Source organism: Dasypus novemcinctus, chromosome 19, assembly GCF_030445035.2.
Source record: "Dasypus novemcinctus isolate mDasNov1 chromosome 19, mDasNov1.1.hap2, whole genome shotgun sequence".
Taxonomy (NCBI): Eukaryota; Metazoa; Chordata; class Mammalia; order Cingulata; family Dasypodidae; genus Dasypus; species Dasypus novemcinctus.
The window spans coordinates 39,634,050-39,646,427 of NC_080691.1; the positions used below are offsets into that span (position 1 = coordinate 39,634,050).

The window sequence follows — 12,378 nt, forward strand, 5'->3', positions numbered from 1 at the left end:
CCCGGGATGGATAGGCTACTAGGCAGAGTCAGGCTGGGTTAAGGAGATGGAGGGGAGCGGATGTGGCTCAAGCGGGTGAGTGCCTGCTTCCCACAAGGGAGGTCCTGGGTGCCTCCCAAAGACAAAAACAAACAACAAGCAAACCAACTAAAAAACAACAAAATAACCAACTCAGGGGAGCCAGTGTGGCTCAGTGGTTGAGCGCCAGTTTCCCACTTATGAGGTCCCGGATTCAATCCCCCGCCCTGGTACTTAAAAAAAAAAAGGGAATGGAGATGAGGGAACCGCTCCCCAGGAAGGGAAAGACAGGACACAGGAGTGCTGACCTCTTCCCATTCACTGTCAAAAGACATTCTCAAGAGTGGGCGAAGCTCAGTGACTGAGTGCCTGCTTCCTATGTATGAGGTCCTGGGTGCAATCCCCCCTATCTTGTTAAAAAAAAAAAAGATATTCTCAGCTTCTTCCTCGGGAAATCTTTAGGGCAGAAGTTCTTAACAAGGGGTCCACATGAGCTTGAATTGAAATTCAAAAAAACATTCTTGTGGGGACGTGTTGGTAGAGGTGCAATATATTTATTAATATTAAATTATACACAATATAGTGTGGACTTAGTAAAGGGTCTGTGATTTTCACCTGACTGGCAAAGGGGTCTGTGGAACAAAAAAGGTTAAGGGGGTGTCCCTGTGTCTGAAGCCCTGTGCTGCTGTGGGAACACATGCGTGATATTCTTGCTCTTAAGGGATCAAGTGTGTTTGAGCACATTTGAATTGAAAATGAGGGTCGCTCTCTTCCTACACCGCCAAATGTATTTTACTACTTTAACGTACTTGGAAAAAAACTCCCAGTTTAAGAAACTGGCAGGGTTCACAGTAGACTGCATTCCTTCCCTTTCCAGAATTTCTTTAGGACCCGGTACAAAAGGAAGAGAATCTCTATTCACTGGCATTTTTTGGCTTACCTCATTCAATCCTCACCACCACTCATCTTAAAGGTGAGAAAACTAAGGCACAGAGAGGTTAGGGAACTTGCGGTGAGACTCACAGGCCACCAAGGGGCAGGGCAGCTGGAAGTAGAGAGGCAGCTTGTCAAGGGAGCAGGGAGAGGTGGGTAGCAGCTCCAATTGCTGCTAAGAGTGATCCCAAAGTTGTTTTCTATCTGCCCCATCCGTCCATCCATCCATCTATCCACCCGTCCATCCACCCTCCCCACCCACCTATCCATCTGTCATAGTCCACGTGGCCCTTTATTCACATAGCACACAGAGGTGGAGGAACCGGTCTTCTTGCTTGCAGGGGCATCTCTCTGTTCCCTCTCAGCGTGGGGAAGTGGGGTGACCTGCAGTTGGGGAGTCTGTTGGTCTCTGCTTCTCTGGGACCTTGGGCAGTCACCTCTCCATTCTAAGAGCTTTTGGAAGCTACCCTGTGCAGGCCACCTCTCCCATTTTACAGATGAGTAACTTGGGCCTGGGAGGTGGGGACTCGCCTCATCAAGGTCAGATAAAGAATGAGGGGTGGATTTGGACCTGGATCCTAGGGCGCTGCCACTCATGTGTGGAATGGGGCTGGGAATCCTGGTCCTCCTCACCTCCCAGTACCCTAGGGAGGAACCCATGACATAAGTAGTGGGAAAATGCTTTGAGAAGTGAGGTCACCCAGCCAGAATGTCCCAGAGGCGCGCTCTGGCTGTGGGCCCAGGACAGGTCCCACAGCGACCACAAGGGGTCAGCAGGCGCTCGCAGTTGCGTGCTAGGAGGCCAGGTCATTTAATTCCTGGAGACCCCCCCCCCCCCCCCCCCCCTGCAACACAGACTAGGGGCAGGGACACATCCTGGCCCAGTCCTCTGCTAAGCTGGAAAGCGTTATCCCTGGTGTTAGAATTCAGGGCCTGGTCCGGCTGCTGACTTCAGAACTGCAGGGCTGGAGTGGTGGGGATGTGGGGCAGAGCCAGGAGCAGGACTTGGACTGGAGCCTCCTACCTCCCCCAGCGACCTCCCTCTGGGCTTCAGCGTCCCCATGTGCAACTCGAGGGGGCTGGTGGGTCATCTCTGCAGTTCCTTCCTGTTCTCAGATCCCGAGAAGTGGCAATGAACTCTACACACCTAATGCTCCGTAAACATCTACTCAGAGGATGAGGGCAAATCCTGCTTCGGGCATGGCCGGGAAACCCAGGCTGGTATGACTTGAGAACTGGGGGTGAGTTTGGCTTTACTAATACATTGATCGCTTTAGGAAATGATGCCTGATGGGATTCCTTTAGCTGGTCTGCTCACCTGGGAGCCTTTCCAGAGGTTCTGTCATCGGTTAACAGGTGGTCAAGTTGGGTCTCTCAGGTGCTGGAATTAGCCCTACCCAGAAGCTTTGTGTGATGGTCTCCCCAAGTTCTTCTGGTGGCTACTGGACATGCACCTTCCTTACATTCAGCACGTGTTTACTGGGTGCCTCCCAAGCACCAGCACCCTTCTAGGTGCTGGAAAGCATCAGTGAACAAACCTGACTCCAGAAATGTTCTAAGAGCACAGATCCCTGAGATGGAGTTTCTGGGCTTCATAAATTGTATGCCCAATTTTAGGTATAAGAGCTTATTGGTATATTCTGTAGGTTTCATCATAATCTTGAAGGGGTCCATGATCTCCCCCCATAGCCCCCAAATTAAAAGCCACTGATGTTGAGACATTGAGCTCAAGATGTTTGACTGGCACTTAAGTTTAGACCCCACAGAAATAAAAGTTCAGAAATTTAAAAACTACTAAACATGCAACACCAAGTAGGAATAGAAAGAAGACTTTACTCAATAAATATTCATTGAGTTCGTATGTGCCAAGTCTTCTTCCAGGCTGACAAAAATTCCTGCCATTACAGGGCTTACATTCTAAAAAGGGGAGACAAATAAACCAGAAAAATAACTTGGAAGGTGACAAGTGCTGTAGATAAAAAGAAAACAGCCAAGAGGGTTGGGGAGTGCCATGGTGAAGATGTTTCAATGACAAAAATAAGAGCATATCACTGATGAATGAGATTTCGACAAGGACTTGGAACTTGGAAAGAGGACTGGAGCTGATCTGTTGAACAAAACAGGTGGAAGAAGCAGCCAAGAACATACTCTTAGCAGGCTACAGAGGAGGTGGGAGCCAGTCTGCTTGAAAGAAATCAGGGAGGCTTTGGGTCCAACATCAACAGCTTATGGTTTTTTGTTTTCTTTTTTAGGAGGTACTGGAGATTGATCCCAGCACCTTGTACATGGGAAGCAGGCCCAACATCAACAGCTTATGGTTTTTTGTCTTCTTTTTTAGGAGGTACTGGAGATTGATCCCAGCACCTTGTACATGGGAAGCAGGTGCTTAACCACTAAGCTACATCTGTTCCCCAATCTTTTTTCTTTTTTAAATTGATTACATTTCCCACTTCCCTGCTTTTCCCAGGCCATGTATTTGTTGAATAAACCTGGTCATTTGTCCTGTGGAGTTTTCTATATTTTGGATTTGGCTCATGGACACCTTGGGTCATTTAACATCTTCTCTGTCCCCTGCATTTCTTTTAATGAAGAGCTAGAAGTTTGATGAATTCAGGTTTAATGGGAGGTGGATAGCAAGAATACTTCATGGGTGATGTTATGTTTCTACCAGGTCACATCAGAAGGCACTTATCTTGTTGCACTTTTGGTGAGGCCAACATTGATCAGTAGATTCTGCTGTCAGCTTGGTCCTTCCTTTATAAAGTCCCCATCGACCTTTCACCTAATAGTTTTAGTAACTATTGATGGGCATTGCCTAGGTCCATTATTTCATTAGGGGTTGTCAAAAGATGATTCCTCCTTCTATTTTTTTTATCAGTCCTTCTGGATTTATTTACTGGAATTATTTTCTAAGGAAGATTTCCTCTCCTAAATTTCTTGGTTACTATGAGATTGTCTGTACAAGAAAGGCAGGATATAGACTTATCATTTTCCCTTTATCAGTTTTCAGAATAATGAATTGGCACTGAGGCAACCTTCAGTGGCAATGAGTGAGGTTTTCTCCTTAACTATATGAACTTGTGTGCTTAACTTAGGGATTTTAAAAATATATATTCGATGTTTCAACCCCTGGTAATCACTCTTTTTTTTTTGTCTTTATTTTTTTAATGTTACGTTAAAAAAAATATGAGGTCCCCATATACCCCCCTCCCCCCTCACCTTACTCCTCCTCCCATAACAACAACCTCCTCCATCATCATGAGACATTCATTGCACTTGGTGAATACATCTCTGAGCACTGCTGCACCTCATGGTCAATGGTCCACACCATAGCCCACACTCTCCCACAGTCCACCCAGTGGGCCATGGGAGGACATACGATGTCTGGTAACTGTCCCTGCAGCACCACCCAGGACAACTCTAACCCCCTAAAATGCCCCCACATCACATCACTTCCTCCCATTCCCTACCCCCAGCAGCTACCATGGCCACTTTCTCCACACCAATGCCACATTTTCTTCAATTACTAATCACAATAGTTTATGAATAGAATATCAGTAAGACCACTCTAATCCATACTCTATTCCTCCATCCTGTGGACCCTGGAATGGTTGTGTCCACTCCACATCTATATCAAGAGGGGGCTTAGATTCCACATGGATGCTGGATGCAATTCTCCTGCTTTCAGTTGTAGGCACTCTTGGCTCCCTGGTGTGGTGATTGACCTTCTTCACCTCCATGTTAGCTGAGTGGGGTAAGTCCAATAAACCAGAGTGTAGGAGTTGCAAGTCTGTTGAGGCTTAGGGCCTGGCTATCACATGGTCAGTCCAGAGATTCAGGTCCCCTGGGTATACACTAGACCCCAGCACCAACTACAGTTCCGGTAAAAGTTACAGGAGAGGCTTGTGGACAAAGATCACATTTGAGTCCAGCTCCATCACACTCTTCTTTTTGATGTTTCAAGTGTCCCATCCATGTCCAGTGGGAGCCCCTGCAAGTTGACTTCTGAGTCCTTTTGACACAATTTTGGTGGTCTTGAATAGCCTCTTAAACTTGTGATATGATAAGATGTCTCCAGCAGGGTCATCTTGCAACTTTCCTGCCCCAGACTTGAAGTCAGCTGTATTTCCAAGGAGAAGGGTCTGGCACTTTAAAATTGAAAAAGCTCTCTTGTCCCAGGAGCCCCACTTTCTGTAGGATGAAGGGCATTCTTCATAGTGTGATGCTCAGCCAGCTCTCTGTCCCCATCTCCTGTCCCACTTTTCCAAACATAATGAGCTTTTATTATTCCCCAGACGAGGTGTTCTCTCCTGATGTGGGGCTCTGTGTGCGCCAGTTCTTTTGCTTTGAACGCCCTTCCCCTCCACGTCCTTCTGACTCAGTGCAAACTTTATAGGTGAGCAAGTGGGAGTTCAAAGGTGTGGTTGAAGGACCCACAGCTAGAAAGTGGCTGAGCTGGGATTTCCTCAGTGGGTCTGACTCCCAACGCCCGAGATTCTGCCTGCACATCATTGTCCATCAAAGTACCCACATAACCACATCAGAACCCGCTGAGGAACCTGTTAAAATTGCATGCTCCTGCCTCCACTTCAGACCTATTGGGTCAGACAGAATCTCTGAGAGATGGGGCTGGAAAACTCAAGTTCCTAATTAGTTTCCCTGGGGTGATTTTAAGCAATTATTTTTTGAGTAGGTGAAACATTCACACAGTAAAAATCTTGTTCAAAAGGATATGTGGTGGTTTGAAGGTATATGCACCCCAGAAAAGTATGTTCTTAAAGCTAATCCATTCATGTGGGTGTGAACCTATTGCCAATAGGGTCTTTTGATTAGGCTACTTCAGTGATGGGTCTCAATTCTCTTACTGAAGTCCTTTATGAAAGAATGTAATTCAGAGAGAGAAAAGAGAAAGCCACGGAAGCAAGGAGCTGAAAGCAAGGAAACCCGGAAGGGAGGGATTGACCAGCAGACACTGCCATGTAGAGGAGTCCAGGATCACTGGCAGCCAGTCTCTGATGAGAAAGCATCGCCTGATAATGCCTTGGTTTAGACATTTTTCCCAGCCTCCAAACTGTAAGCTTGTAAGCTATTAACCCCCCATCGTAAAAGCCACCATTTCTAATATATTGTTTTGGGCAGCTTTAGCAGGTGTAAACAGGATATATGTGACAAGTAAGCCTGCCACCCTGTTTCCCAGTTCTCCACCATCCCACTGTTCCCCCCAGGCAATCACCTTTCCTTGGGGTGCCTCAGCACACTGAAGATGGGGCCCACTGTTGTCCTTTCGGGCTAGACCAAGATGGGCAGGTCTCTGACCTCTGGAGCCCATGCAAAACTTCAGGTAAGATCACCATTCAGGAGTGACCTTCTGCTCAGTGGTGCTTGCACCTCCCCTGCCCAGAACCGCTCTCTTCCCACCATCACCTCATGGAGGAGGCCGGTCCTTGCACAGGTCATGGTGTCACCAGCAAAGATCAGGAAAGGTGGAGCAGGGGTAGCTCAGTAGTTGAGTAAGTGCTTCACATGTACAAGGTCCCAGGTTCAATCCCCAATACCTCCTAAAAAAAAAAAATCAGGAATGGAGGGCTGGTAAGGGAGGGGTAGGACAGGTGAGGATGAGCCCAGGGGAGCCTGCACAAGTCTAATATCCAACCTTTCCAGTAATTCCAGATATGTAAATATCCAGTCATTTGTAGTAACTTGCCCCTTTAGAATACATTCTTTCAAATTAGGGGCGTTTAAACTTTCTGGGCTCACAGACTCCTTTGAAAATTCCAAGAACACTATATACCTTCCCAAGAAAAATACACAGACACGGCCGCCAGGTTCACCCGGGTCTACCCAGATCCAGGTGAAGGAGGTTCTTGAAATCTTAACATTCTGGGTTTACAAAAATCCTCTTCTAGAGAACCTCAACTATGCCTCCGCTTGCGTGATGCGCTGCCGCCGGGAAAGGGGGCATCTTCCTCAGCTTTCACGGTCACCTGGCTAAGCCCTGTTTTTCCGTGTCCCGTGCTCTCGTGGTCCTGAGCGCCGCACCTGCCACCGGGAGTGGAGAGACACCGGCGCCGGACCCCGCGCGCAGAGCTGCGCTGGGAGCCCGCGGCCTCCGCATTCATCATTGTTCTCCCAGCGCCTGGCACCGGTTGGGGCGCAGGAAAGGATGGTGGCCCGAAGCGCGCCGTCCCCTACCCCCACGACGCTCTCGGCCCACAGGTGTTTTCAGGGCGCGCCTTCCAAAGGCCAGACCGCAAGCCAGGCGCTGGCCACGCCAGGGGACACACCGGGGCCAGAGGGCACGGCCGGCGCCTGCCCCGCGCCGGGACCACGCCCGCCGGGCGGCGCGGGGCGCACGAGGTGGCGGAGGGGTCCGCGCGCGCTCTCGCCGCGCGCCGCGCGCACGTGACGGCGCAGGCGCCCCCGGCCCCGCCTCCCGACCCCGCCCTCGCGCCCACCCCCTCCAACCCCACCGCCACCGCCACCCCCGCGCAGGGCTCCGCCGCGCTCGGGTCGCCTGGCTCTATGGGGAAAGCGGCCGCTGCGTGCCGAGGCGGCGGCTGCGGCGGCCGCTCCCGCGGGCTCTCGTCGCTCTTCACGGTGGTCCCCTGCCTGTCCTGCCACACGGCGGCGCCGGGCATGAGCTCGTCTGCGCCCGGCTCCGAGCCGGAGCCAAAGCCTCAGCCCCAGCCAGTGTCCGAGCCCGAGCGGGTGTCGGAACAGGTGTCGGAGCCCGTTTCTGAGCCGGTGCCAGGATCGGAGCCTGCGTCCAAGCCGCTGCCGGAGCCAGGGCCGGGGCCCGCGCCGCAATCCGAAGTGATGTTGGGGCTGGGGGCGGGCCCAGGTGTGCGGGCTGGGCCCGTCGCCAAGGCCACCTCCGACCAGGTGCCGGTCCTAGGGCCAGCAGCGGCGGGCATGCCCTTGATCAAACCCGGGTCCGGGCCCCTGGTGACGTCAAAGCCCCAGGCTCTCCCACGACCCGGACAGGCAAGGACAGGGTCCTTTGGGCAAGCGACCTGTTCTGCTAGCTCGCCTGCCGCTGCCCCCGCGATGTTACTGCCTGTGGACAGCGTCAAGGGCTGGCTCCTCAAGTGGACCAACTACCTGAAGGGCTATCAGCGCCGCTGGTTCGTGCTCAGCAATGGCCTCCTGTCTTACTACAGGTAGGGAAGTGCCAGGGTGGGGCCTCTGGGCCGCCTCCAGGCTTGGGGGACACCGCCTTTAGCCTAGGGATGTTGGGGACAACAGAGAGATAACCAACACCTGTGGCCTGCCTCCAGAGCTAGCGGGCCAGGGCCCGGGAGCCCTCTGGGACTTGGCCTCTGATGAGCTTGGGTGTAGGGGGCTAGTGGGGAGGTAGAGCCAGGGCATGATCACTGGGGCTTTCTTTAGTCCCTCCCTTGGTGGTTGTGGGGCCTGGGACAGCTTCCTGTAGGGACCTGAGTTCCTTAGAGCTGAGCTCCGTGGCAATTTGCCCACTGAGTCTGTGGTTACCTGTAGATTGTTTCTGAGGTCAGCTGGGTCCATTTTTCAGGAAGAGGGGGACAGAAGCATGCCTTCTTCTTGTCTCCCTTTGGCTGCCGCTGGCTGGAGTCAAACCCCAAAGTCCTTGCCCTTTCTGATTAGGTCACTGTGTCATGGATGGGGGAGGCAGGGGAGGTCACCTTGTCCCACTCCTGAGAAGAATGATTGTCCGTCCCTCAGTGCTGGGAACAGGGGACTCACAGCCATATCAGACATGGCTCCTGTCCTTCGGGAGCCCACCTTGGCATCCAAAAATGTTCTGCTGTCCCCTTTGCATTCCAGAAGCAGCGTGGGGCTCAAGATTGAAGTCCCACAGGGAGATGGCTCACACTGCCTTCCTAGTGAAACTGGTTGAAGTGGGGGGAAAAGATACTGAAGGTTTCCTCTCTTTTCTTGCTGGCCATGGCCTGGGTATGTTTCCTGGGCATGGATTGACTTTACTCAGGTGATAAACTCAAGTCTGCATCAGAATCCCCTGGAGGGCTCATTAAAACCCAAAGTGCTGGGCCCTTCCCACTTCATTTCTTGTTTGGTGAATCTGGGGAGAGGTCTGAATTTTTGCCTTTTAGCCAGCTTCCCGGTGGTGCCCATGATGCTGGGGGGTGGGCACAGCTGCGGGAGCAAGCAGGAGCTCTGCCTTGCTGCTCGCTTCAACTCGGAACACCTTGCTCACTTCACTTCGCCAGGTAGTTTCTGTTCCTGTCCCCTGCTCAGGGTTCCCACGGTCCTCTCTAGTGTTTTGGGAACACGGCTTTTTGAGATGGTCGAGTCTATGATGCACCTGAGAATTTGGGACCCTCACTGAAGTTAAGGGATGGTTCTCACCGGCTGCTTTTAATTCCTAGCAGGGCGGAAAGCCGAAATGGGTTTCCAATGTCCCCTTCTCTTAGGGTATTATCTGCCCATTGATCAGAGTTCTTGGTTAGGAGACTGAGGAGAAAGAGATCTTTTTCCCAACAGTACCTTGCTCTCTCACCAGTCTTGGGACAGCCCTCCTACCAGGCAGGTAAACATCCCATGAGAGGGACAATCATGGTTTTGCTATAAGTAAGCATCACTCTGTCTTCTTAAAATCAAAGGATGTAACATACAGGGCACGTCGGCTGCGCACCTCTCTCCATCTTCCGTTTCATTTGCTCATTTCACTGTGTGGTGAGGTGGGCCCAGTGTTGTCCTGTTGTACAAATGAGGAGTTCTGAGGACTGACAGGGGAAGTAGCTGGCCTGAGGGGGTACAGAGATTCAGACCCGAGCCACCTGGACTGCAAAGTCTATGCCTGGCCCAGAGATGTCCTAATGTCCACTCACCCTTGAGCTCAGCGTTACCCAGTGATCCATTTTCCCAGATACTGCTGTACTGTGAAGGTCAAGGTGATGATTTCAATTCTAGGAAAGCCTTGCTGGCGTGGTACTAGAACCTGACCTCATGATTTATTTGTATTTTTCAGAGTTGTTGATTTTAATAGCAAAGGCAAACCATCTTCTTTTCTTACAAGGATTATGAATAGACTATTGGCATTTTAAGATCATCTCAAATGAGCAGATTCCCTGGGTAACTAGGCAACATCCTTACTGCTTGCAGATACGGTTGTGGGGACAAATATTTGTTTGGGGAGAGGAAGGGGTAGACATAAGTTTTTTGTATGTGTGCTTGCACAGCCCAGCTCTGTTAGTTTTGCGATATTTCCAGATCGAGAGGTGGATGGGATTGTTGCTTGGATCGATGTAGTGGGATGAATGACTCCTGACGTTTGTCTGGTATTATGCTCGCTACAGTTGACAGGTTCTTTGTACCCCAGCCGAATGCCTCCAGAGCCGAGTGCAAAAACAACTTGTGTCGTCTGGCGAGAAAGGCCCTCCTGGTTTGGAGCCAGAGCAGCCCCTTCCTCCATGCGCTCCGTTTCTGTCTTCTGGAGAAGTCTTGGGCCTTTCCCTGCTTGTGTCTTTCAGCGATACTGCTCTCCCTGTCCCCCACTTCTGAGCCCAATCCTGCCGTCTGGGGCCACCTCCTGAGCATCCTCCAGGCCTGTAGCCCCCAATCCCCCCCTGCAGCAGGGTGGGCTGTCTGTGGATGTGCACCATTTCTTCCCGCCATCCCCAGACTCCCACCCATCCACCCCATCCCTGCCCCAGCTCTCAGTAGTTCTCCGCGTGCCTGTGGCTGGGACAGAGGCAAGATTCAGGGGCTTGCCAGCTGAAGAGGTTTCATGTTCCTTTTTCAAACAAAAGGATCTGAAAACAGGGTGAAACCATTTTTTAAATTTTGCCCCCTAGGTAGAGCCAGATTTACCTGCTAGGGCAATGTGGCTGGCAGAGAAGGAGTCAGGGCCATTTCTCTTGCTAGCTTCCCTTTTAGAAAGACTGCTCTGTAAATTTAACTAAGTGATGCCTTATGGCAAGAGAAAGTATGGGCACATTTCTCTTGTGCCCCGCCTCCCCCCCTCAGCCTCCCCTCTCCGGGGTAACCACCATCCTAAATCCTGCTCACCATTTCCTTTCTTTCCATTTGATTAAGTTTTTAAAGAAATATATAATTCATTGCTGTTAATTTCGTTCACAATATTGTGCTACCATCCATTACCAAAACTTCCCATTGTCCCAAATAGAAACATCGCACATTTAAAGTCTTAATTCCCTATTTCCTACACCCACTCTAGAATAACGTATATTCTAGATTCTGACTTGATGAGCTTGCTCATTCTAAGTATTTCCATGAGATCATACAGTATTTGTCCTTGTGTCTAGCTTATTTCACTCAACATGATGTCCTCAAGGTTCATCCATGCTGTCACAAGCATCATCACTTCATTCATTTTTATGGCTGAGTAATATTCCATTGTATGGATATACCACATTTTGTTTATCCTTTCATCGATTGGTGGGCACTTGAGTTGCTTCCACCTTTTGGCAGTTGTGGTTAATGCTGCTAAGAATATTGGTATGCACACATCTGTAAGAGTCCCTGCTGGGTGGGATTGCTGGGTCAGATGGTAATTCTTTACCTAGCTTTCTGAGGAACTTCCAAACCATATTCCACAGTGGCTATACCATTTTACATTCTCACCAGCAATGAATGAATGTTCCTATTTCACCACATCCTCTCCAACACTTGTAATTTTCCATTTTTTAATGGTAACCATTCTAGTGGGTGGGAGATGGTTTCTTATTGGGGTTTTGATTTGCATTTCCCTAGTGGCCAATGATGTTCAAAGTATTTTCCTGTGCTTTTTGGTCATTTATATATCTTCTTTGGAGAAATGTATATTCAAGTCTTTTGCCTATTTTTTAATGGGATTGTTTGTCTTTTTGTTGTCAAGTTGAAGGATTTCTTTATATATTCTGGATAGTAGGCCCTTTTTGGATTTGTGCTTTCCAAATATTTTCCTCAATTATGTAAGTGGTCGTTTTACTTTCATGATAAAGTCTTTTGAGACACAAAAGTTTTAATTTTGGTGAGGTCCCATTTATCTCTATTTTCTTTTCTAGCTTATGCTTTGGTTATAAAGTCTAAGAAATCATTGCCCAACACAAGATTCTGAAGATGCTTCCTTACATTCTCTTTTAGGAGTTTTATGGTCCTGGTTCTTATATTTAGGTCTTTGATCCATTTTTACTTGATGTTTGTAGTTTGATTTAGTTTTATCTCAACTACATACAACTCAACGGTATATTTTTTATTTCAACCATTTTTAACTTTATAAAAAAGAGTTTGTGCGGTATATGATTTTTATGAGTCTAATTTTGACTGCTACATAATAGTCCACTGTGTGAATATATCACTTTTTACTTGCCCAAGAGTTCATGGGTCACCATGTAAATTTTTGTACACATGTAGGAATTTCTCTTGGGTTACAATCACTGGGTTGTGAAGTATGTTTTATGTTTTATGCTAAACTTTTTTACACAG

General features: G+C 49.3%; 1 protein-coding gene across 2 annotated transcripts in view; it reads left to right on the forward strand.

Moving 5' to 3' along the window:
* The first annotated feature begins 7,293 nt into the window (after window positions 1-7,293).
* Window positions 7,294-12,378, forward strand: part of OSBP2 (oxysterol binding protein 2) — a 244,718-nt gene continuing 239,633 nt past the window's right edge. The window contains exon 1 of one of the 2 annotated variants that reach the window (XM_012520769.3): window positions 7,294-8,111. In XM_012520769.3, coding sequence (XP_012376223.2) covers window positions 7,474-8,111 — 638 coding nt within the window. In that variant the 5' untranslated portion in view covers window positions 7,294-7,473. The remainder of the gene's footprint in view (window positions 8,112-12,378) is intronic. The other variant, XM_058281670.2, reaches the window with a different exon arrangement.